The 21,450-nt window shown below is 56.7% G+C and overlaps 1 protein-coding gene across 1 annotated transcript in view; it reads left to right on the top strand.

The window, feature by feature from the left end:
• Positions 1-275: 275 nt before the first annotated feature.
• The window catches only part of TMEM8B (transmembrane protein 8B), a 41,642-nt gene continuing 20,467 nt past the window's right edge, over positions 276-21,450 (top strand). The window contains exons 1-5 of the mRNA XM_065549927.1: positions 276-386; positions 7,660-7,849; positions 11,766-11,973; positions 19,433-19,566; positions 20,032-20,303. Of these exons, the coding sequence (XP_065405999.1) occupies positions 296-386; positions 7,660-7,849; positions 11,766-11,973; positions 19,433-19,566; positions 20,032-20,303 (895 nt within the window). The 5' untranslated portion in view covers positions 276-295. The remainder of the gene's footprint in view (positions 387-7,659; positions 7,850-11,765; positions 11,974-19,432; positions 19,567-20,031; positions 20,304-21,450) is intronic.

Below are 21,450 nucleotides of genomic sequence, written 5' to 3'. Positions count from 1 at the left end.
CCCGCTCTGCCCCACCTCCATCGCCCCATAGCCTCCTCTCACCCCACCTCTATCCCCACCTCTCTCCACCCCCACCCCCATCTCCCCCATCTCCCTCCCGCCCCCCCGCCCCGCCCCGGCCGGGCAGCGGGGAAGCAGCTGCCCCTGGACCAGCGGCAGCGGCAGCGGCCGGGGCGGGCCGGCTCGGTGAGTGGCAGCGGCTCGGCCAATCGGCGGCGACCTCCAGGGCGCTCGGCGTTCGCCAGGCCAATGGGAGGCGCTCGGCCTGACGTCATGGCTGCGGGCGGCTGCGGGGATGGTGCGGGGCCGGGGGAGCGCGGCGCGGAGCATGGCCCGGCGGCGGCTGCTGCTGCTGCTGCTGCTGCTCGGCGCGGGGCCCCTGGCCGGTGAGTGGGGCGGGGCCGGGGGGCTGGGGGGCTGCGGGGGGCCCGGAGGGGGGCCTGGAGCTGTCCCTGCCCCGGGGGGTCCCGGGGGGTGGGGTGGGGGGGGGTGGAGCTGTCCCCGTCCGGGGGGGGGGCAAGGGGAGGGGTCTGTCCCTGCCTCGGTGCTGATCCCTGGCGGGGGGAGGGGAATGGGGAACTGTCCCCGCCCCGGTGCTGATCCCGGTGGGGGGGCGGGGGTGGAGCTGTCCCTGCCCCAGTGCTGATCCCCGCGGGGGAGGGAGGGGGGGTCTGTCCCTGCCCCAGTGCTGAGCCCCGCGGGGGGGGGGGAGAAGGGGGGGTCTGTCCCTGCCCCAGTGCTGATCCCCGCGGGGGGGAAGGGGGGGTGCTGATCCAGGTGGGGGGGGGGCGGGGGGGAGCTGTCCCTGCCCCAGTGCTGATCCCCGCGGGGGGGGAGGGGGGGGAAAGGGGGGTCTGTCCCTGCCCCGGTGCTGAGCTCCGCGGGGGGGAAGGGGGGGTCTGTCCCTGCCCCGGTGCTGAGCCCCATGGTGCCAGTGCTGGGAGGCAGCGGTGCTGGGTGCTGGCGGCCTGGCGCTGGGTGGTCAGACGCTGGGGTGATGGGCACCGCTCTCAGAGCAATTGTGCAGAGTGGTTCCTCACCGTCCCAAATCACCCGTAGGCTTCAAAGCAATCGCTCTCCATGGCGGGGCCTGGGCTTTGCCATCTCCCTTCCCCCATCCTGAGACCCCTCCTGCCATCGGATCCCCCTTGTGCTCCCCAGTACAGCCCAGTACCTACCCCCACCATGCCACCCTATCCCGCTCTGCCCCCGTGTCGTCCCCGCACACCCTGCGTAGTGCCCCCATGTCACACCCCCTGCTCCCCACCCGCTCCCTGGCTGGTGTCGCCGCCCAGCCTCCTGGCCCTTGCCAGCCGCTCAGTCCGTGCCTGGGAGTAGCTCAGCCTCCGTCCCTGGGGATCCCCACCCGCGGGGTCTGGCCAGGGTCCAGTGCCCCCAGCCAGCCCTGTGCTGGGAGGGTGAGACACAGGACTGGGGCGTCGCCCTGCCTGGCTGTGTGGAGTCACCGACTCACCCGGGCAGGGGCAGGTGCCGTGCAGCAGGATCTGGGTTTATCCCCAGGAAGGAAGTGGAGATCTTGCCCCCAGCACCCAGGGCGTGTGGTTACTGCACAATGGCTGGCGTCGGGCACACGTGATGGGCGCGTTTCCGTGGGTGGGGGGGCGGAGCAGGAGATTGGATGTGCCCCCTTGAACTATGGCTCAGGGTGACAGCGCTGGTACTGATGGCGAGGGCCGTTGGAGGCACAGCCTTGGCTACAGCAAAGGTGTGTGTATGTCAAGGTTTGGCTGGCTGGGTCTGCACACACGTATGTACACACAACCCCACATGTGCGCACACTCACACACGCACACGAGGAGTGGTGGGTTCAGTGCCCAGACATGCTCGGTCCCTCCGGCTCCCTTCGAGCTGGATTGTGCTGAGCAGACAGCCAGGCCTGAGGGCCCTGCCCGGGAGTAGCTCCTGTTCGCAGGCTTGCTGGCGGGGGCTGTAATTAACGTCTCCCCTGGAGCCCGTGCGTGAGAGCCGCTGGGGGCTGCCTGGCGCCTTCCCAGGGAGGAACATTTGGCTCCTGGGATGGTTGCACTGGCAGCTTTGTCCCACCAGGGACAGTGACGCTCAGCTCAGCTCCCATCACCAGCCTCCTCATAGAATCATAGAATCATAGAATATCAGAGTTGGAAGGGACCTCAAGAGGTCATCTAGTCCAACCCCCTGCTCAAAGCAGGACCAATTCCCAGCTAAATCATCCCAGCCAGGGCTTTGTCAAGCCGGGCCTTAAAAACCTCCAAGGAAGGAGACTCCACCACCTCCCTAGGTAACGCATTCCAGTGTTTCACCACCCTCCTAGTGAAATAGTTTTTCCTGATATCCAACCTGGACCTCCCCCACCGCAACTTGAGACCATTGCTCCTTGTTCTGTCATCTGCCACCACTGAGAACAGCCGAGCTCCATCCTCTTTGGAACCCCCCTTCAGGTAGTTGAAGGCTGCTATCAAATCCCCCCTCATTCTTCTCTTCTGGAGACTAAACAATCCTAGTTCTCTCAGCCTCTCCTCGTAAGTCATGTGCTCCAGACCCCTAATCATTTTTGTTGCCCTCCGCTGGACTCTTTCCAATTTTTCCACATCCTTCTTGTAGTGTGGGGCCCAAAACTGGACACAGTATTCCAGATGAGGCCTCACCAATGTCGAATAAAGGGGAACGATCACGTTCCTCGATCTGCTGGCAATGCCCCTACTTATACAGCCCAAAATGCCGTTAGCCTTCTTGGCAACAAGAGCACACTGTTGACTCATATCCAGCTTCTCATCCACTGTGACCCCTAGGTCCTTTTCAGCAGAACTGCTACCTAGCCATTCGGTCCCTAGTCTGTAGCAGTGCATGGGATTCTTCCGTCCTAAGTGCAGGACTCTGCACTTGTCCTTGTTGAACCTCATCAGGTTTTTTTCTGCCCAATCCTCTAATTTGTCTAGGTCCCTCTGTATCCGATCCCTACCCTCTAGTGTATCTACCACGCCTCCTAGTTTAGTGTCATCTGCAAACTTGCTGAGAGTGCAGTCCACACCATCCTCCAGATCATTAATAAAGATATTAAACAAAACCGGCCCCAGGACCGACCCTTGGGGCACTCCACTTGAAACCGGCTGCCAACTAGACATGGAGCCATTGATCACTACCCGTTGAGCCCGACGATCTAGCCAGCTTTCTATCCACCTTACAGTCCATTCATCCAGCCCATACTTCTTTAACTTGGTGGCAAGAATACTGTGGGAGACAGTATCAAAAGCTTTGCTAAAGTCAAGAAATAACACATCCACTGCTTTCCCCTCATCCACAGAGCCAGTTATCTCATCATAGAAGGCAATTAGGTTAGTCAGGCACGACTTCCCCTTCGTGAATCCATGCTGACTGTTCCTGATCACTTTCCTTTCCTCTAAATGTTTCATAATTGATTCCTTGAGGACCTGCTCCATAATTTTTCCAGGGACTGAGGTGAGGCTGACTGGCCTGTAGTTCCCCGGATCCTCCTTCTTCCCTTTTTTAAAGATGGGCACTACATTAGCCTTTTTCCAGTCATCTGGGACCTCCCCCGATCGCCATGAGTTTTCAAAAATAATGGCTAATGGCTCTGCAATCTCACCCGCCAACTCCTTTAGCACCCTCGGATGCAGCGCATCCGGCCCCATGGACTTGTGCACGTCCAGTTTTTCTAAATAGTCCCGAACCACTTCTTTCTCCACAGAGGGCTGGTCACCTTCTCCCCATGCTGTACTGCCCAGTGCAGCAATCTGGGAGCTGACCTTGTGCGTGAAGACAGAGGCAAAAAAATCATTGAGTACATTAGCTTTTTCCACATCCTCGGTCACTAGGTTGCCTCCCTCATTCAGTAAGGGGCCCACACTTTCCTTGATTTTCTTCTTGTTGCTAACATACCTGAAGAAACCCTTCTTGTTACTCTTAACATCTCTTGCTAACTGCAACTCCAAGTGTGATTTGGCCTTCCTGATTTCACTCCTGCACGCCTGAGCAATATTTTTATACTCCTCCCTGGTCATTTGTCCAATCTTCCACTTCTTATAAGCCTCTTTTTTGCGTTTAAGATCAGCAAGGATTTCACTGTTTAGCCAAGCTGGTCGCCTGCCATATTTACTATTCTTTCTACACATCGGGATGGTTTGTTCCTGCAACCTCAATAAGGATTCTTTAAAATACAGCCAGCTCTCCTGGACCCCTTTGCCCTTCATGTTATTCTCCCAGGGGATCCTGCCCATCTGTTCCCTGAGGGAGTCAAAGTCTGCTTTTCTGAAGTTCAGGGTCCATATTCTGCTGCTCTCCTTTCTTCCTTGTGTCAGGATCCTGAACTCAACCATCTCATGGTCACTGCCTCCCAGGTTCCCATCCACTTTTGCTTCCCCTACTAGTTCTTCCCTGTTTGTGAGCAGCAGGTCAAGAAAAGCTTTGCCCCTAGTTGGTTCCTCCAGCACTTGCACCAGGAAATTGTCCCCTACGCTTTCCAAAAATTTCCTGGATTGCCTGTGCACCGCTGTATTGCTCTCCCAGCAGATATCAGGGTGATTAAAGTCTCCCATGAGAACCAGGGCCTGCGATCTAGCAACTTCTGCTAGTTGCCAGAAGAAAGCCTCGTCCACCTCATCCCCCTGGTCTGGTGGTCTATAGCAGACTCCAACCACGACATCACCCTTGTTGCTCCCACTTCTCAACTTTATCCAGAGACTCTCAGGTTTTTCTGCAGTATCATACCGGAGCTCTGAGCAGTCATACTCCTCTCTTACATACAACGCAACTCCCCACCTTTTCTGCCCTGCCTGTCCTTCCTGAACAGTTTATATCCATCCATGACAGTACTCCAGTCATGTGAGTTATCCCACCAAGTCTCTGTTATTCCAATCACATCATAGTTCCCTGACTGTGCCAGGACTTCCAGTTCTCCCTGCTTGTTTCCCAGGCTTCTTGCATTTGTGTATAGGCACTTAAGATAACTCAATGATCGTCCCTCTTTCTCAGCATGAGACAGGAGTCCTCCCCTCTTGCGCTCTCCTGCTTGTGCTTCCTCCCAGGATCCCATTTCCCCACTTACCTCAGGGCTTTGGTCTCCTTCCCCCGGTGAACCTAGTTTAAAGCCCTCCTCACTAGGTTAGCCAGCCTGCTGGCGAAGATGCTCTTCCCTCTCTTCGTTAGGTGGAGCCCGTCTCTGCCTAGCACTCCTGCTTTGATGCGGTCGCTGCCAGGCCCGTGGCAACCCAGCCAGGTCTGGGAGCCAGATCCCAGCTCCCCCAGGCCGACAGCAGGAGACATGGGGCGTCTGCTCCCCGGGCAGCATCACCAGGGCCGGGGGCTGGCAGAGCAGCCTCTGTCCTGACTGGCGGGAGAACTCCTGGGCTGGCTACAGCACTATTCCCCAGCCGCAGGTCGGCTGAGCCGGCGAAGTCACGCTGCCGAGAGTGGGGGGAGAGAGGGCGAGATCGGCTCACAGCCTGGGGTCACCGGCCCCCAAACACACCCACATGTGACTGCCTGTCCCCCCCGTGCTCGTCCTGCACCCGGCCGGTTCTGCCTCTGGCTGGGCCCTGCTTCCATGTGACCCTGCGCTGTGGCAAAGCCGCCCCGGCAAGGGGCTGGTGTTGGGGAAAGGCGAGTCCCAGCCAGAGCCGGGACCAGACTCAGCCTGAGGTGGTGGGAGCAGGAGGTCACCAGTGGCGCGGTGTGTGCTGGGGCAGCTGCAGCCTGGCGTGGGGTGGGGGGATCTCCAGGTCACTCCAGGGCACAGCAGATGGCAGAGGGCTCCCACATTGGTGCCGTGGGGCAGAGGCCCTGTGGGTCCCTGGCAGCATGTACCCTAGTGAGGACGAGGCTGCCTAGTCAACAGGACTGCAGGGCAGACTCAGCCGTGCAGGGGACTAGCATGAGGCCCAGGCATCATTCGCACCCGGGCTCCCGCCCCGGGAGCAGATGCCACCAGGTGCCACTGAAACGTTCCGAGGCGCACGCTCCTGCACTGGAGAGCGGCGCTGCCTGCCAGCCATGGAGCAGCAGAACCCCACGTGGGGTGGGACGAGTGGCCGGGGGGCATATCTTACCCCGGGCAGATCCCATATGGTACTAGCTGGGTCCGTTCACTGCATGGAGCAGGCAGGCAGCTGTGAATGAAGCTCCATCCCAAACACACTGTGCCCCAGCTACCAGGAGCGTGGTCTTCTTGGTACAGCACAGTCCAGCGTGGCTCTGCATGCATGGATAGCACAGCACGGCCCCGCGTGGCACAGAGAACATGGTGTTCATGGCCCGGCGTGGCACAGGGTGCACGGCACACACAGCCTGACATAGCACAGAGAACACGGCATTCACAGCCTGGCATGGCACAGGGAACATGGCACACACAGCCCAGCATGACACAGGGAACACAGCATTCACGGCCCGGCCTGGCACAGGGAACATGGCCCACACAGCCTGGCGTGGCACAGGGCGCAGAGCTCTGCCCTGGCTTCATGCAGGGTACAGAAGGGTTTGGTGCCCATGGGGGCTGCTACGGATGCAGGGCGCACGTACCTGGCTGGTGTTGCCATGCCCTGTGCAGTTAGTGTTTCCCACCGTCCGGCAGGCAGCGCCCCCGCGTGGCTTACCTTCCCCCCCGCCCCCCAAGTTCGGGAGGCTCTGGAGATGAGGGGAATCAGCCCCAGAGTGCTGGGACAGGCACCCCCGGGGCGACCCAGAGGAGGGCAGAACTGGGAGCCTGAAAGCAGCCAGCCAGATGGCCCCCCAGGCTGGGGTCTGGTCAGCGCTGAGCCCCGGGCAAGCCCTGCACCTGCTCGCTCAGCGCCGGGGCGAGACCCCTCTGACTCTGCAGATCTGGAGTTTCCAAACTCATGTCAGTTCGAAGCACTGAGCCGGCTGTGCAGGGTGGAGCCGTGTGTCCTGGCCTAGGGGGGCTCAGATACCCGGGGGAGCTGGGTCGATGGGCGGGGGGAATGGGGCGGGACAGGACAGGGTGGGCACGGGACAGGGACGTGAGTGATGCCGGGGAGCGCACGGGGCAGGACGGGGTCAGGGTAGCGTTCTAGCGCTGCTGAAGTCACAGGGCATGACGGACCCGGGTCACCTCTCTCAAGGGGCTCAGAGTGGAGCCAGGAGAAACCTCCCCCCCTCCCGCCCCCAAAGCATCTGGGAGGAATCGGAGCTGGGATGTGACAGAGACACAGGGTAACGAGCGGTTAGAGACGGGAGGCTGACACCAGCCGAGGGGACGCTCGGGGACTGAAGGGCAACAAATTCATACGGGGCAACAGAAACACTTTCTGCACATGGTGCACCATCGGCCTGCGGAACTCACAGCCACAAGGTATCTCGGCAGCCCCCAGCTCAGCAGGGCTCAGGCAAGGATCGGCCATTCCTGGGGAGCAGGAGGCATGCCAGGCACGTCAGAGAGGAGGGGAACGGGAGGGACACGAGATGAGCCCGCCCCAGCTGAGGGGTTGGGGGAACTCCCCCATGGACAAGCTGTTCCACAGGGGGTTTCCTGCCCCTCCCTCTGAGGCAGCTGGTGCTGGGCCCTGGCAATGCCAGGAGACCAGGCTCGATGGGCCCGTGGGCTGAGCCGGTTGGAGATTCCTACATCCCAGCCCACGCTGGCTCATGGCCCCTCTTCCTTGCCCTCCCCCCCTCCGTGCCCTCTTGCAGACGGGCTCTTTGTGACCGATTACTTCACCCGCACGCCGCGCAAGCTCAGCCCCTTCCGCTCCTTCGCCAGCATCGAGCTCTTCCACTTCCACATCCCGGAGGACACCCTGGTCGCCGTCTGGAACCTCATCACCTTCAAGGAGCAGGGCGGCACTTTCGGGGACCGGTGCCCGGACCGCAGCGTCACCGTGTGAGTGCGGGGGTGGGGGCGCTGGGGGCTTGGCACGGGCCTGGGACTCCGGTGCCTGGATCCTCGGGGCGGGGCCCAGCTGGGCTGGCACATAGGGACTGTCGTGCAGGTGCTGGCCCCCTTCTGGGGACACATGACTCGCCCCCAGGACACCCAGGGCTGCGAGGCCCCACGCTCCCACGTGCCTTAGTGCAAAGGAGTCTGGGCTGCGCCCGCCAGTGCCTCCTCCGTGAATCCACCTGCCATGGGCGACACACCCAAAGAGGCCATTGTCCGCATTCACGAGCGGGACGCTCTCTGCCCGTTGTTTTTCCTTCCATGGAGATTTCACAGGCTTGGTTAGCCAGTGGCTCCATGGGCACCTTGACCTACTGTAACGAGGCTGCCTCTGGCGGGACACTACTGAGTGTCAATTCAGGGCAAAGTGCTTGGCGCAGGGCAGTCACAGCCCAGGGCTCGGGGTCCTTTACTACTGAGGCACCAAACCAGCCACACAGCGAGGACTTCGGTCTCACCCCACTGGCTAACCACACGTCACACAAGCAATTCCCTTAGTATTGTCACCCGCACCGCTCCTTATGGGGACGAATGGTTATGAAAACCAATACCCCAGTAAAAGAAAAAAGGTTCTCCTGATCCCAAAGGACCAAGCCCCAGACCTAGGGGGTAACTTAGATCTTACCCAAAATACACGCTTATAGTCAATTCTTATTAACTAAGCTAAAATGTATTAAAAAAGAAAAGAGAGAGAGTGTTGGTTAATAGATCAATGTACAGACAGACTTGAATTCAATTCTTGAGGTTCAGATACATAGCAGAGATGAGCTTGTAGTTGCCAAAAGTCCTTTTAGAAATAGCCCATGGGTTATAGTCCAATGTCCATATTCAGGGTGGCTCCTGTCAGTGACTGGGGATCTCAATCCTTATGGCTTAAGGTTTCCTCCCCTTGAAACCCAAAGCGGATCTGAGATGAAGCAGGATCGTGTCCCAGGGTTCTTGTACATTTCCAGCAGCCTTTCGGCATGAGAAAACAATAGGCTTAATTCTCCTTCTCCCAGACATCCTGGCAATTAGCACAGGATAATTTATCCATTAAACAGTTCAGATACAGGTTACCACAACCTTCAAAGAGATATAGTATTATTGTCTCTGTTTCACTCAAGTGTCTTCCTAAATCCTGATACTCCTTTTTTATCTTTGAATCAAAGCTATAGCAATAGACATCTCTTCCTAACAAGTCTTTAAAGTTTGGCCCTGGGTCATGTCAGTCTGTGAGTTAATTCTTTGTGGGCTAGAATCCACTTCATCAGATGCATGGAGTGGAAAATACAGTGGCAGGTAGATTTAGGTTTTGTAATGACCCATCCACTCCCAGTCTTTATTTCAGCCTAATTTGATGGTGTCCAGTTTGCAAATTAATTCCAGTTCTGCAGAACTAATTTGTAAACTGGATACTATCAACTTAGGCCTGACTAAAGACTGGGAGTGGATGGGTCATTACAAGAACTAAAAACTAATTTCCCCATGCTAATTTCCCCCTACTGTTACTCACACCTTCTTGTCAACTGTTTGAAATGGGCCACCCTCGTTACCACTACAAAAGTGATTTTTCCTCCCTTGGTATCTTACTGTTCATTGAATTGTCGTGTTAGCACTGACCCCCCACTTGGTAAGGCGACTCCCATCTTTTCATGTACTGTGTATAAATATTCCTGCTACTGCATTTTCCACTCCATGCATCTGATTAAGTGGGCTGTAGCCCACGAAAGCTTATGCCCAAATAAATGTGTTAGTCTCTAAGATGCCACAAGGACTCCTCGTTATTTTTGCTGATACAGACTAACACGGCTGCTCCTCTGAAACCCGTGAGTTAATTAACTCTTTCTGGCCCTGTCACCTTTCAATGAGGTATTATATTACACTCATAACCTCACACCTAGCTGTGAGACACACAACGCACAACACCAAACAGCCAGAGGGAGCAGTGTCTTACCCTGCTTGACAGGAGCCTGCGGAGGCCTGTTCTCACCCCCAGCTTTGCGAGTGTAATCGCCAGGATAGACACACAACTCCTTAAATATTGTCCATGCAGACGTGTGGCAGGGACTGACTGTTGCGGAGTGTGGGGGAGTCAGGGCCCTGCACCCCTCTTCCTGAGATTCACTGCGACTCTCAACCAGCCAGTAAAGCAGAAGGTTTATTTAAGGACAGGAACACAGTCTCAAGCAGAGCGTGTAGGTACGACCAGACCCCCTCAATTAGGTCCCTCTGGGAGGTTCAGGGAGCTTAGACCCCAGCTTGGGGTTCCCTGCGTTGCACCACCCAGCCCAAACCGAAACTAAACCCAAAACTCCTCCTGCTGCTCCTCCCTTCCTGCTCCCCCCAGCTCCTCCTCTCCTTTGTTCAGTCTCCCGGGCAGAAGGTGTTAATTCTCCCCACCCCCGTTCCTGGCTCAGGTTACAGCTCAGGTAGCTTCCTTCAAGGGAAGTCCCACATCCCCACTGCAACCCCCCTGCAACATTCCCAGGTCAAATCTGCCCTGCTCCCTGCTCCGTCACACTGACAGCCGGTGGCTGCTGGCTCTCGGCAGGGACCTCCCGTACCAGCCGGTGTGAATGGGTGTATATCTGACCCAGGGGTCCCCGTACAGCCTAAGGGACCCCTCAGCCAGCTGGCAGCAAGCAGCCCCTTGGAGGAGCCGGTCAGTGGGCCAGACCCCCAGGGGTTCCTCCAGCATAGGCCCCACAGCCCCACCACCTCCCAGATGGAGGCCTGGGCTCCCTCCTTCCTGCTCCACCCCAGGCCCTGCCCAGCGAGTCCCACCCAGCCAGCCGCTGGGCGAGACGTGGCCCCTCCGCAGGGACCGACGCCCCCAGCCGGGGTCTGCAGCGGCGCCCGGCAGCCTGTCCAGCCAGAGCAGGGTTTGTCCGGCACCTGGAGCCCCCATGGGCGGCCCTGAGCTCAGCCCAGAGACCTGCAGGCTGAAGCATCGTCCACCTGGCCGAGCAGAGCCGCTCCCCAGCCAGGCTGGGGGGTCCCCAGCTCAGGCGCTGGCCCCCTCTGGCTCCCTCGGCAGGTCAGTCGCAGGAGCCAGCAGCCAGCTCCCTCCAGGACCCCGCTCTGTACCCCCTGCCTGGCCGGTCTCAGCCCTTTGTCCTCGAGCGGGGATCTGCCCAGCTTCCCTGCTGAGAGCTGGGGGCACCTCCTGCCCCTGGGGCAGGGGTCCCTGGGTGTCCATGTGCTGGGCACTGGGGTTCCCTCGGCCTCGCTGGGATCCAGCATCACCACGGGGTGCAGCCAGCTCCTTAACAACCCTCTGCACTGTGACCCCGACAGCCCCGGGACACCCCCCTCCTGTTCTGCGCGGCCCCTGGAGCGGACATCCCCCCCCCACTGAGTAACAACGCAAAGTGCAGTGGAAACTGAGGTACCCCTTGAGGTCATACAGACATTTCAGACCATCCCCCTTTGTCACACCTTGTGCACATGCACACACGCACACACATGCATATGTACACACCCCTACATACACAGACACACACACAGCCCCCCCATTCCCACAGCTCCCTCCAGCCCTTGGAGGTGCTGTAAGATCCAGCTGGTGAATTGATGTGGGCTATTCCTGCAGCCCCCCCCTCAGCCTGGCACTGACCCCACACAGTGATGGGGGCCCTGCCCCACACCGGGACCCCGGAGTCTCTCCCTGTGACCTGCTGGGGTCGTGCTTCCCAGGGTGCTGTGGGTCGGGATTGTGGGGCCTTGGCACAGTGAGGGAGGGATTGGGCTGTATCTGCCCAGGTGCAGCGTCCCTGGGGGGTGATGGTGCCAGGCTCCTGCTGCTGGCGCCACCCTCCCCAGCCGCTCGGCCGCTGTCTCTGCTCACCTGCTCCCATCTCACGCACTCTCTGCCCTGCAGGTATTTCCGCTCCGGGGCTCCCCCCGTCATCGCCCCCCTCCATACCCACTTTCCCCGGGACACGGCCATCCCCAGCTCCTTCACTCTCACCCTCACCTGGAGCCTGCCAAACCGCACCACCGGCGTCTTCAACATCACCAGCCCACTGCCCGGAGACTGGTTCCTGGCCGCCCACCTGCCCAAGGATGAGGGCAAGATCTCCGTCAAGGTGAGGGGCCAGCAGGGAAAGGTTAATGGCCACGTCCCCGACACCAGGGGCTGGAACGAGCCAATGCCCTGCGGGGTGCTAGAGCTGCCCCAGGCCGGTGCAGGGCAAGGCCCCTGTTGCTCTGACTGGGGGAGGGGATTCCCCATTGCTCTGTCTGGGGGAGGGGCAGGGGGTTCCCCATTGCTCTGTCTGGGGGAGTGTGACGGTGCTGCCCCTAGGAGCCAGCTGAGGTCACTCAATTAGGGTGAACTGCAAACAAAACGGGGCAGACAAACCCCAAACGCTGGTGGATATTCCAATATTTAGATTTACCAACCAGCCCAAAACAGCTTCTGTAGTACCTCACTGGTTACTCAGATGTCCAAATAAAACAGTTTCCTTAAAGTGCCCAGCCTCAGGCCTCCATCCAGACACACCTGTCAGATATGATGATGATTACTGAAAATCTTCTCTCATCATATATAAATATAAAATTAAATTAAAAAAAAAAAAGGGTTCTCCCAATCCCAAAGGATCAGCCACACCCCCAGGTCAAATGATAACTTAGATCTTACCCAAAATACACACTATAGCCAATTCTTATTTACTAAACTAAAATTTGTTAAAAAAGAAGAGAGTGTTGGGTTAAAAGATCAATATACAGACAGACTTGAATTCAATTCTTGAGGTTCAGGTACATAGCAGAGGTGAGCTTGTAGTTGCCAAAAGTCCTTTTAGAAATAGTCCATAGGTTAATAGTCCATAGCTTTTGCGAACAGGGGCTGCTAACAGGGAGTTTTGCAAGGGAGTTGGGAATGGGAGTGGGAAGGGAGTGGGGGTCCCTTTATTCCCCTTAAAACCTATAAACCAAACTACATTCAAAACCTTTTGCTTAAACAACCCTTTCATTAACTAGGAGACAATGCAGGCAGAAGCCCAGCCACAGAGTGGGGGCTATCCAGTTTATTGCACTGAGTGTAGCATGTATGATTACCTGCCCCATGGGCGGGTGGCATATGTGTGCATTCGGTGCAAGGAGCTCCTGGCCCTCAGAGACCACGTACGGACTCTGGAGGCCAGGGTGGCGGAACTGGAGGAGCTAAGGGAGGCAGAGAGGTATGTTGATGAGGCTTTCCGGGACACTGTAGAATTGTCCCACCTCCGGTCAGACAGCCCCTGTGCTGTTGAGGAGGATGAAAGGCCCAGGGAAGCAGAGCAGTCAATGGGAGCAGAGGGAAACCTGCCCATAGTTGGGACCCTCCTTCCAGATGGTGCTGGGGTTGCCTCTCGCACTGAGATTACCTCTCCGGGGGAGGGAACTCCAGTTGCTAGGAAAAGGCAGGTGTTAGTATTGGGAGATTCGATCATTAGAAACGTAGATAGCTGGGTTTGTGATGACCGGGAGAACCGTACGGTGACTTGCCTGCCTGGTGCGAAGGTTGCGGATCTCTCGAGGCATCTAGACAGACTTATGTGTAGTGCTGGGGAGGAGCCGGTGGTCGTGGTACATGTAGGTACCAATGACATAGGGAAGGGTAGGAGACATGTCCTGGAGGCCAAATTTAGGCTGCTAGGGAAATCCAGGACCTCTATGGTGGCATTCTCAGAAATGTTCCCAGTTCCATGTGCAGGGCCAGGTAGGCAGGCAGAGTTTCAGAGTCTCAATGCGTGGATGAGACGATGGTGTAGAGAGGAGGGGTTTACATTCATTAGGAACTGGGGAAACTTTTGGGATGGGGGGAGCCTATACAGGAGAGATGGGCTCCACCTAAACCAAAGTGGAACCAGACTGCTGGCACTAAACATTACAAAGGTTGTAGAGCAGTTTTTAAACTAGGAGATGGGGGAAAGCCGACTGCTGCAGACGAGCACGTGGATCAGGCAGAGATTTCTCTTAGGGGAGAGTCCAATGATAGAGAATCTCCAGGTTATAGTCAGGAGCAGAGGATGGAGGAGGATAATGTAAGGGCCAGATCAGATGAGAAACATTCACATAAAAAAGAATCTAACACATCAGAAAAGGGCAGACAAATAAACAGTGACAAGTTTTTAAAGCGCTTGTACATAAATGCTAGAAGTCTAAATAATAAGATGGGTGAACTAGAGTGCCTTGTGATAAAGGAGGATATTGATATAATAGGCATCACAGAAACCTGGTGGACTGAGAGCAATCAATGGGACACAATCATTCCGGGGTACAAAATATATCGGAAGGACAGAACAGGTCGTGCGGGGGGACGGGGGGGTGGCACTATATGTGAAAGAAAATGTAGAATCAAATGAAGTAAAAATCTTAAGTGAATCCACATGTTCCATAGAATCTCTATGGATAGAAATTTCATGCTCTAATAAGAATATAACAATAGGGATCTATTATCGACCACCTGACCAGGACAGTGATAGTGATGATGAAATGCTAAGGGGGATTAGAGAGGCTATCAAAATTAAGAACCCAATAATAGTGGGGGATTTCAATTATCCCCATATTGACTGGGAACATGTCACCTCAGGATGAAATGCAGAGATAAAATTTCTCGATACTTTAAATGACTGCTTCATGGAGCAGCTGGTACGGGATCCCACAAGGGGAGAGGCAACTCTCAATTTAGTCCTGAGTGGAGCGCAGGAGCTGGTCCAAGAGGTAACTATAGCAGGACCGCTTGGAAATAGTGACCATAATACAACTGCGTTCAACATCCCTGTGGTGGGAAGACCATCTCAACAGCCCAACGCTGTGGCATTTAATTTCAAAAGGGGGAACTATGCAAAAATGAGGAGGTTAGTTAAACAGAAGTTAAAAGGCACAGTGACTAAAGTGAAATCCCTGCAAGCTGCATGGACGCTTTTTAAAGACACCATAATAGAGGCCCAACTTCAATGTATACCCAAATTAATAAACACAGTAAAAGAACTAAAAAAGAGCCACCGTGGCTTAACAACCATGTAAAAGCAGCAGTGAGAGATAAAGAGACTTCCTTTAAAAAGTGGAAGTCAAATCCTAGTGAGGCAAATAGAAAGGAGCATAAACGCTGCCAAATTAAGTGCAAGAATGTAATAAGAAAAGCCAAAGAGGAGTTTGAAGAACGGCTAGCCAAAAACTCCAAAGGTAATAACAAAATGTTTTTTAAGTACATCAGAAGCAGGAAGCCTGCTAAACAACCAGTGGGGCCCCTGGATGATCGAGATACAAAAGGAGCGCTTAAAGACGATAAAGTCATTGCGGAGAAACTAAATGGATTCTTTGCTTCAGTCTTCACGGCTGAGGATGTTAGGGAGATTCCCAAACCTGAGCCGGCTTTTGTAGGTGACAAATCTGAGGAACTGTCACGGATTGAAGTGTCACAAGAGGAAGTTTTGGAATTAATTGATAAACTTAACATTAACAAGTCACCGGGACCAGATGACATTCACCCAAGAGTTCTGAAAGAACTCAAATGTGAAATTGCAGAACTATTAACTAAGATTTGTCACCTGTCTTTAAATCGGCTTCTGTACCCAATGACTGGAAGTTAGCTAATGTAATGCCAATATTTAAAAAGGGCTCTAGAGGTGATCCCGGCAATTACCGACCGGTAAGTCTAACATCGGTACCAGGCAAATTAGTCGAAACAATAGTTAAGAATAAAATTGTCAGACACATAGAAAAACATGAACTGTTGAGCAATAGTCAACATGGTTTCTGTAAAGGGAAATCGTGTCTTACTAATCTATTAGAGTTCTTTGAAGGGGTCAACAAACATGTGGACAAGGGGGATCCAGTGGACATAGTGTAATTAGATTTCCAGAAAGCCTTTGACAAGGTCCCTCACCAAAGGCTCTTACATAAATTAAGTTGTCATGGGATAAAAGGGAAGGTCCTTTCATGGATTGAAAACTGGTTAAAAGACAGGGAACAAAGGGTAGGAATTAATGGTAAATTTTCAGAATGGAGAGGGGTAACTAGTGGTGTTCCCCAAGGGTCAGTCCTCGGACCAATCCTATTCAACTTATTCATAAATGATCTGGAGAAAGGGGTAAACAGTGAGGTGGCAAAGTTTGCAGATGATACTAAACTGCTCAAGATAGTTAAGACCAAAGCAGACTGTGATGAACTTCAAAAAGATCTCACAAAACTAAGTGATTGGGCAACAAAATGGCAAATGAAATTTAATGTGGATAAATGTAAAGTAATGCCCATTGGAAAAAATAACCCCAACTATACATACAATATGATGGGGGATAATTTAGCTACAACAAGTCAGGAAAAAGATCTTGGAGTCATCGTGGATAGTTCTCTGAAGATGTCCGCGCAGTGTGCAGAGGCAGTCAAGAAAGCAAACAGGATGTTAGGGATCATTAAAAAGGGGATAGAGAATAAGATGGAGAATATATTATTGCCTTTATATAAATTGATGGTACGCCCACATCTTGAATACTGCGTACAGATGTGGTCTCCTCATCTAAAAAAAGATATACTGGCACTAGAAAAGATTCAGAAAAGGGCAACTAAAATGATTAGGGGGTTGGAATGGGTCTCATATGAGGAGAGATTAAAGAGGCTAGAACTCTTCAGCCTGGAAAAGAGGAGACTAAGGGGGGATATGATAGAGGTATATAAAATCATGAGTGATGTGGAGAAAGTGGATAAGGAAAAGTTATTTACTTATTCCCATAATACAAGAACTAGGGGTCACCAAATGAAATTAATAGGCAGCAGATTTAAAACAAATAAAAGGAAGTTCTTCACACAGCGCACAGTCAACCTGTGGAACTCCTTACCTGAGGAGGTTGTGAAGGCTAGGACTATAACAGCGTTTAAAAGAGAACTGGATAAATTCATGGTGGTTAAGTCCATTAATGGCTATTAGCCAGGATGGGTAAGGAATGGTGTCCCTAGCCTCTGTCTGTCAGAGGGTGGAGATGGATGGCAGGAGAGAGATCACTTGATCATTGCCTGTTAGGTTCACTCCCTCTGGGGCACTGGGCATTGGCCACTGTCGGTAGACAGGATACTGGGCTAGATGGACCTTTGGTCTGACCCGGTACGGCCATTCTTATGTTCTTATAGTCCAATGTCCATATTCAGGGTGACTCCAGTCAGTGACTGGGGATCTCAATCCTTGTGGCTTAAGGTTTCCCCCTCTTGAAACCCAAAGCAGATCTGAGATGAAGTAGGATCGTGTCCCAGGGTTTTTTTACATTTCCAGCAGCCTTTTGGCCTGAGAAAACAATAGGATTAATTCTCCTTCTCCCAAACATCCTGGCAATTAGCACAGGGTAATTTATCCATTAAACAGTTCAGATACAGGTTACCACAACCTTCAAAGAGACATAGAGACAATAATACTATTTCCCCCAAGTGTCTTCCTAAATATTAATACTCCTTTTTTGATCTTTGAATGAAATCTATAGCAATAGACAAGACTTGTTTGCTTATATTACAAGACCTGAGCAAACATCTCCCCTTGAGATCTCTAACAATGCAGACTTACATTTCAAAGCTCAATTCATTTACAGATCTTGCTATCCAGTCTCTAAAGTTGGGCCATGGGTCAGGTCAGTCTGGGAGGTAATTAACTCTTTCTGGCCCTGTCACCTTTCAATGAGATATTATATCACTCTCCTAACGTCACAGGGAGGGACAGGGAGTTCCCCATCATTCTCTATGGCAGAGGCTGCCAAGCTGTGGCAGAGGAGTGCTGTACCGGGGGTCTGTCCCCTTTCAGTGGTAGTGGGCCCCGGAGCCAGCCAACCCCTGATCTGGGACATGCCCCCTTTAAGGACACAGGTGTTCCGGGGAACAGCAGATCTGCTGGGGAAGTGGGGCCAGGTGCAAATCTGCAGCCAGCTCCTGAACAGGATCAAGCCGGCTGCAGGGGCACCCCCAGGAGGGGGCCAGCTGGGGGAGCGGCTCCCTGGGCTGGGACCCAGCAGGGGGCCAGGTGGGCTGGGGTGGCCTGCCTTAGTCACAGCCCCAGGTAGGGGGCTGGGGCCCAGAACCGCGGGTCCAGGAGCTCTGTGGAGCCCAGATGCTGGTGGGCTGGGGACGCGGCCGGAGACCCAGCCCCAGGAGAAGGGCCGGGAATCAGGGCCGGCTCCAGGCACCAGCTTGCCAAGCAGGTGCTTGGGGCGGACACTCCGGAGAGGGGCGGCACGTCCGGCTATTCGGCAGACGATCCCTCACTCCCGCTCGGAGCCAAGGACCTCCCGCCGAATTGCCCCCGCAGATCGCGATCGCAGCTTCTTTTTTTTTTGCGCCGCTTGGGGCGGCAAAAATCCTGGAGCCGGCTCTGCCGGGAATGCCTGCTGGTTGCAGAAGGACGAGCCCCATGCCAAGGACCCCACAGAGAGGCCAGGGGTCACGGAGCTGCAGGCTCTGGAACAGTCCCAGGGGGACCCCTTCAGTGTATCAGCCCCCCGAGGGTCACACTCCCACTGGGGTCAGCCCCTCAGTCCCCTCCTGGGACCGACCCTCGGAGCCTTCAGCACCCCGGGTCACGCCGGGCTCCTGCAGTGAGTCCACTGGACTGGCCCCCTTGGGGAGGCTGCACGCCCGGCCCAAAGGGAGCAGTGCCCCCCGAGCTCCTGCCTGCAGCGACTCCCAGCCCCGGGGCAGCCGCAGGTGGGGTCCTGGCTGTCTGGGACACGTGCAGACAGTGCGGAGCAGCGACTGGAACGTTACAGCAAAGCCCCGATCCCTCCTGACCCCCCTCGAGTCCCCATCCAGGAGCGTATGTCCTGCTTCCCACGGCCCACGCACTAACCGCCACCAGGCCTCTCCGCCGTCCCTTGGGCAAATCAGGTCACCTGGCTTCCCCCTCGGTTCTTTGTTCTCCAGCTGGTCGCAGACGCCTGGCCTCTTGCAGAGTGTGGGCCCCAGGGCCGGCAGTTGCTGGGTTACAAAATGTCCAGGCCATGGTCTGAGCCAGGCGGCAGCCACACCTGGCAAGAATAAACCTCCTTTTGCCACCACCTAGTTACACGTGCAGCACAGAGGGGAAACTGAGGCACACACCGTATTCATGCACAACATGCAGAATGCCCTGGCCGTGAGCGGGTGGGGATGCCGGTGAGGGAGGGGGTGCCCGGACCTGGCCATGAGGGGGTGGGTGGGGAGGCTGGTGAGGGAGGGGGTGCCCGGACCTGGCCGTGGGGGGGTGGGGAGACTGGTGGGGGAGGGGTTGGGGGTGCCTGGATCTGGCCGTGAGGGGGTGGGGAGGCCGGTGGGGGAGGGGTCGGGGGTGCCCGGGCCTGGCCGTGAGGGGGTGCCCGGGCCAGGCCGTGAGGGGGTGGGGAGGTCGGTGGGGGAGGGGTCGGGGGTGCCCAGATCTGGCTGTGAGCGGGTGGGGAGGCCGGTGGGGAAGGGGGTGCCCAGGCCTGGCCGTGAGGGGGTGGGGAGGCCGGTGGGGGAGGGGGTGCCTGGGCCTGGCCGTGAGGGGGTGGGGAGCGTGAGGGGGGGAGGCTCGGTGCCCGGCCCCCCTCTGACGCCCCCGCCCCGCAGGGTCTGTACGAGGAGTGCCAGTACCTGTTCCAGCCCCAGCTCATCGTGCAGCGCCTCGTGGGGATCGCCGTGCTGTACCCCGGCTACGTCAGCACCCAGACCATCACGCCCCACAACCGCTCTAGCCTCTACAAGTGAGTGGGGGGGCCCTGCTGGGGGGGGTCACTGCTCTGTGCCGGGGGCTCTCCCAGCTCCGCGGTGGGGATGAGATCCCTGCTTGGGGCTGGGGCTGGGGTCCCCTTCAGTGGCAGGGGATCTCCCCACTTCCTGCCCTTCCCAATAACTGAGCCTAGCCGGGGGCCTTTGGGGGGACGGCAGCAGCAGATCATTCAGTCCCCCCCCCCCGTTCTCAGGGGGGCGCCTTTCCCCTGAGCCGGTTCCCCCGTGGGCAGACTCAGTCTAGCTCCCACCGAACCCGGGATCCCAGGGCACCGGCTCCCCATGCCTAAGGGGTGGGGCCGGAGCGGGTGGCGCAGGAATGTCCTGGGTTGTGTGTGCCCCACAGGAGGGGGTCTGGCTCCTGGCGCGGGGCACGTGGTCTCTGGGGAGGGGCAGGGCCATGGGGGTCCCCGCAGGGCTGACGCTCCGCTCCTCCGCAGGGTCTTTGTGCCCAGCCACACGTCGCGGGTGCTGGTGCAGGTGCTGGGCTGCCGGGCCGGGAACCGCAGCGCCGCGGGCTGCCCGCTCTGGCTGACGGTGCGAGCCAAGGCCCCCCCGCTGCACAACTCCAGCGCGTTGGACTGCCGGGAGCGGGCGCCCTGCCAGCTGGCGCTGGAGTTGCCCCTCTGGCACCACTGGTACTACGTGCTGCTGGAGCAGGCCCTGGGCGTGCCGGGCCCCGTCCACTTCCAGCTCACCGTGCAGCTCACAGGTAGAGCCATGGGGCTGGGCCGTGGGGTGGCTGGCGGGGGAACCACCCCAGGGCCCCAGGACCCGACCCTGTGCAGCCCCCACTGGAGTCCGGGGGGCGGGGGTGGGCCCCTGCGCAGTGCGCACAGATGGCCCCGTCCGGGCTCCTGGGTTCTAGCCTGGCTCTGGGAGGGGGTGGGGGCTGAAAGCCAGGATGCCAGGCCTGTCTTTGCTGGCACCAGAACCAGCTTCACGAAGCAGCTCCCCCTGCACACCGCCCTGCGTCTCTGCCAGGCGCCCAAGTCACCTCAGTACTAGGGCTGTGGCCCCAGCTTTCCTGGAGGGACCCTTCACTGTGCCAGACCCCCACAGGGCCCCTCTCTTCTTCCAGGGAGCCCCCCAGCCCTGTCACCTGTGAGACGGAGCCCCTGGAGCCCTGCCCGGCAGCCAGACTCTGAGAGACGTGTCCCCTGTGCAGGGCCCAGCAGCGCTCGGTCGGGCCGGTCCGTCGCCTGGCACGGCCCGGGCAGCCCGGAGGGTAGCGCAGGGAATTGAAGGGTGAAGCCCCTGAGCCCAGAGCAATTCACCAGCCAGGCTGTGGTGAGCCCATGTTCCGGCTCCGCGTCTCTCTCTGGCCCTCCTCTGTCAGTTCCCTGGTGAGGGTCCCAGGGTCACCCCCCATCCCCCACTCCTCTGTTCTGAGCTGGGGTCTGAGCTCCTCTTCCCCCTCTCCGGGTCCTTGGGGGCCAGGTGTCACTGCCCTGGTGACGGATCCCCCATTGATAGGGGGCCTCCAGCTCAGTCAGGCTGGCGACACTCCTCCCCTCCATGTCTCTTAGCCTGCCCTGAGAGCAAACGCAATCCTTCCCCCACAGGGTAGCCATGCAAGTGTAGGGGGAAACTGAGGCACATGCAGGCATCCTAAAAAAATATCACCAAGAATGCCTACTTCATCCCAATGCCTGACATTGATCCTAGCAGCAAACGCAGCCACCCGCACCCCCGCCAGCCAGGCACAGCCCTCCCCAGAGGGAAACTGAGTCATTAACATACTGGAACAACTCCACAAGGGCTGGGGTGGTGTCTAGATCCCTGACAGTTGTGAAATCCAGATTGGCTGGTGTGACGGTGCTGCCTGTGGGATCCAGCTGAGGTCACTCAATCAGGGT

The sequence above is a fragment of the Chrysemys picta genome, chromosome 6, assembly GCF_011386835.1.
Source record: "Chrysemys picta bellii isolate R12L10 chromosome 6, ASM1138683v2, whole genome shotgun sequence".
In the NCBI taxonomy this organism is placed as follows: Eukaryota; Metazoa; Chordata; order Testudines; family Emydidae; genus Chrysemys; species Chrysemys picta.
Note: the sequence above shows the minus strand (reverse complement) of the source record. Positions and strands in the feature narration are given on the sequence as shown.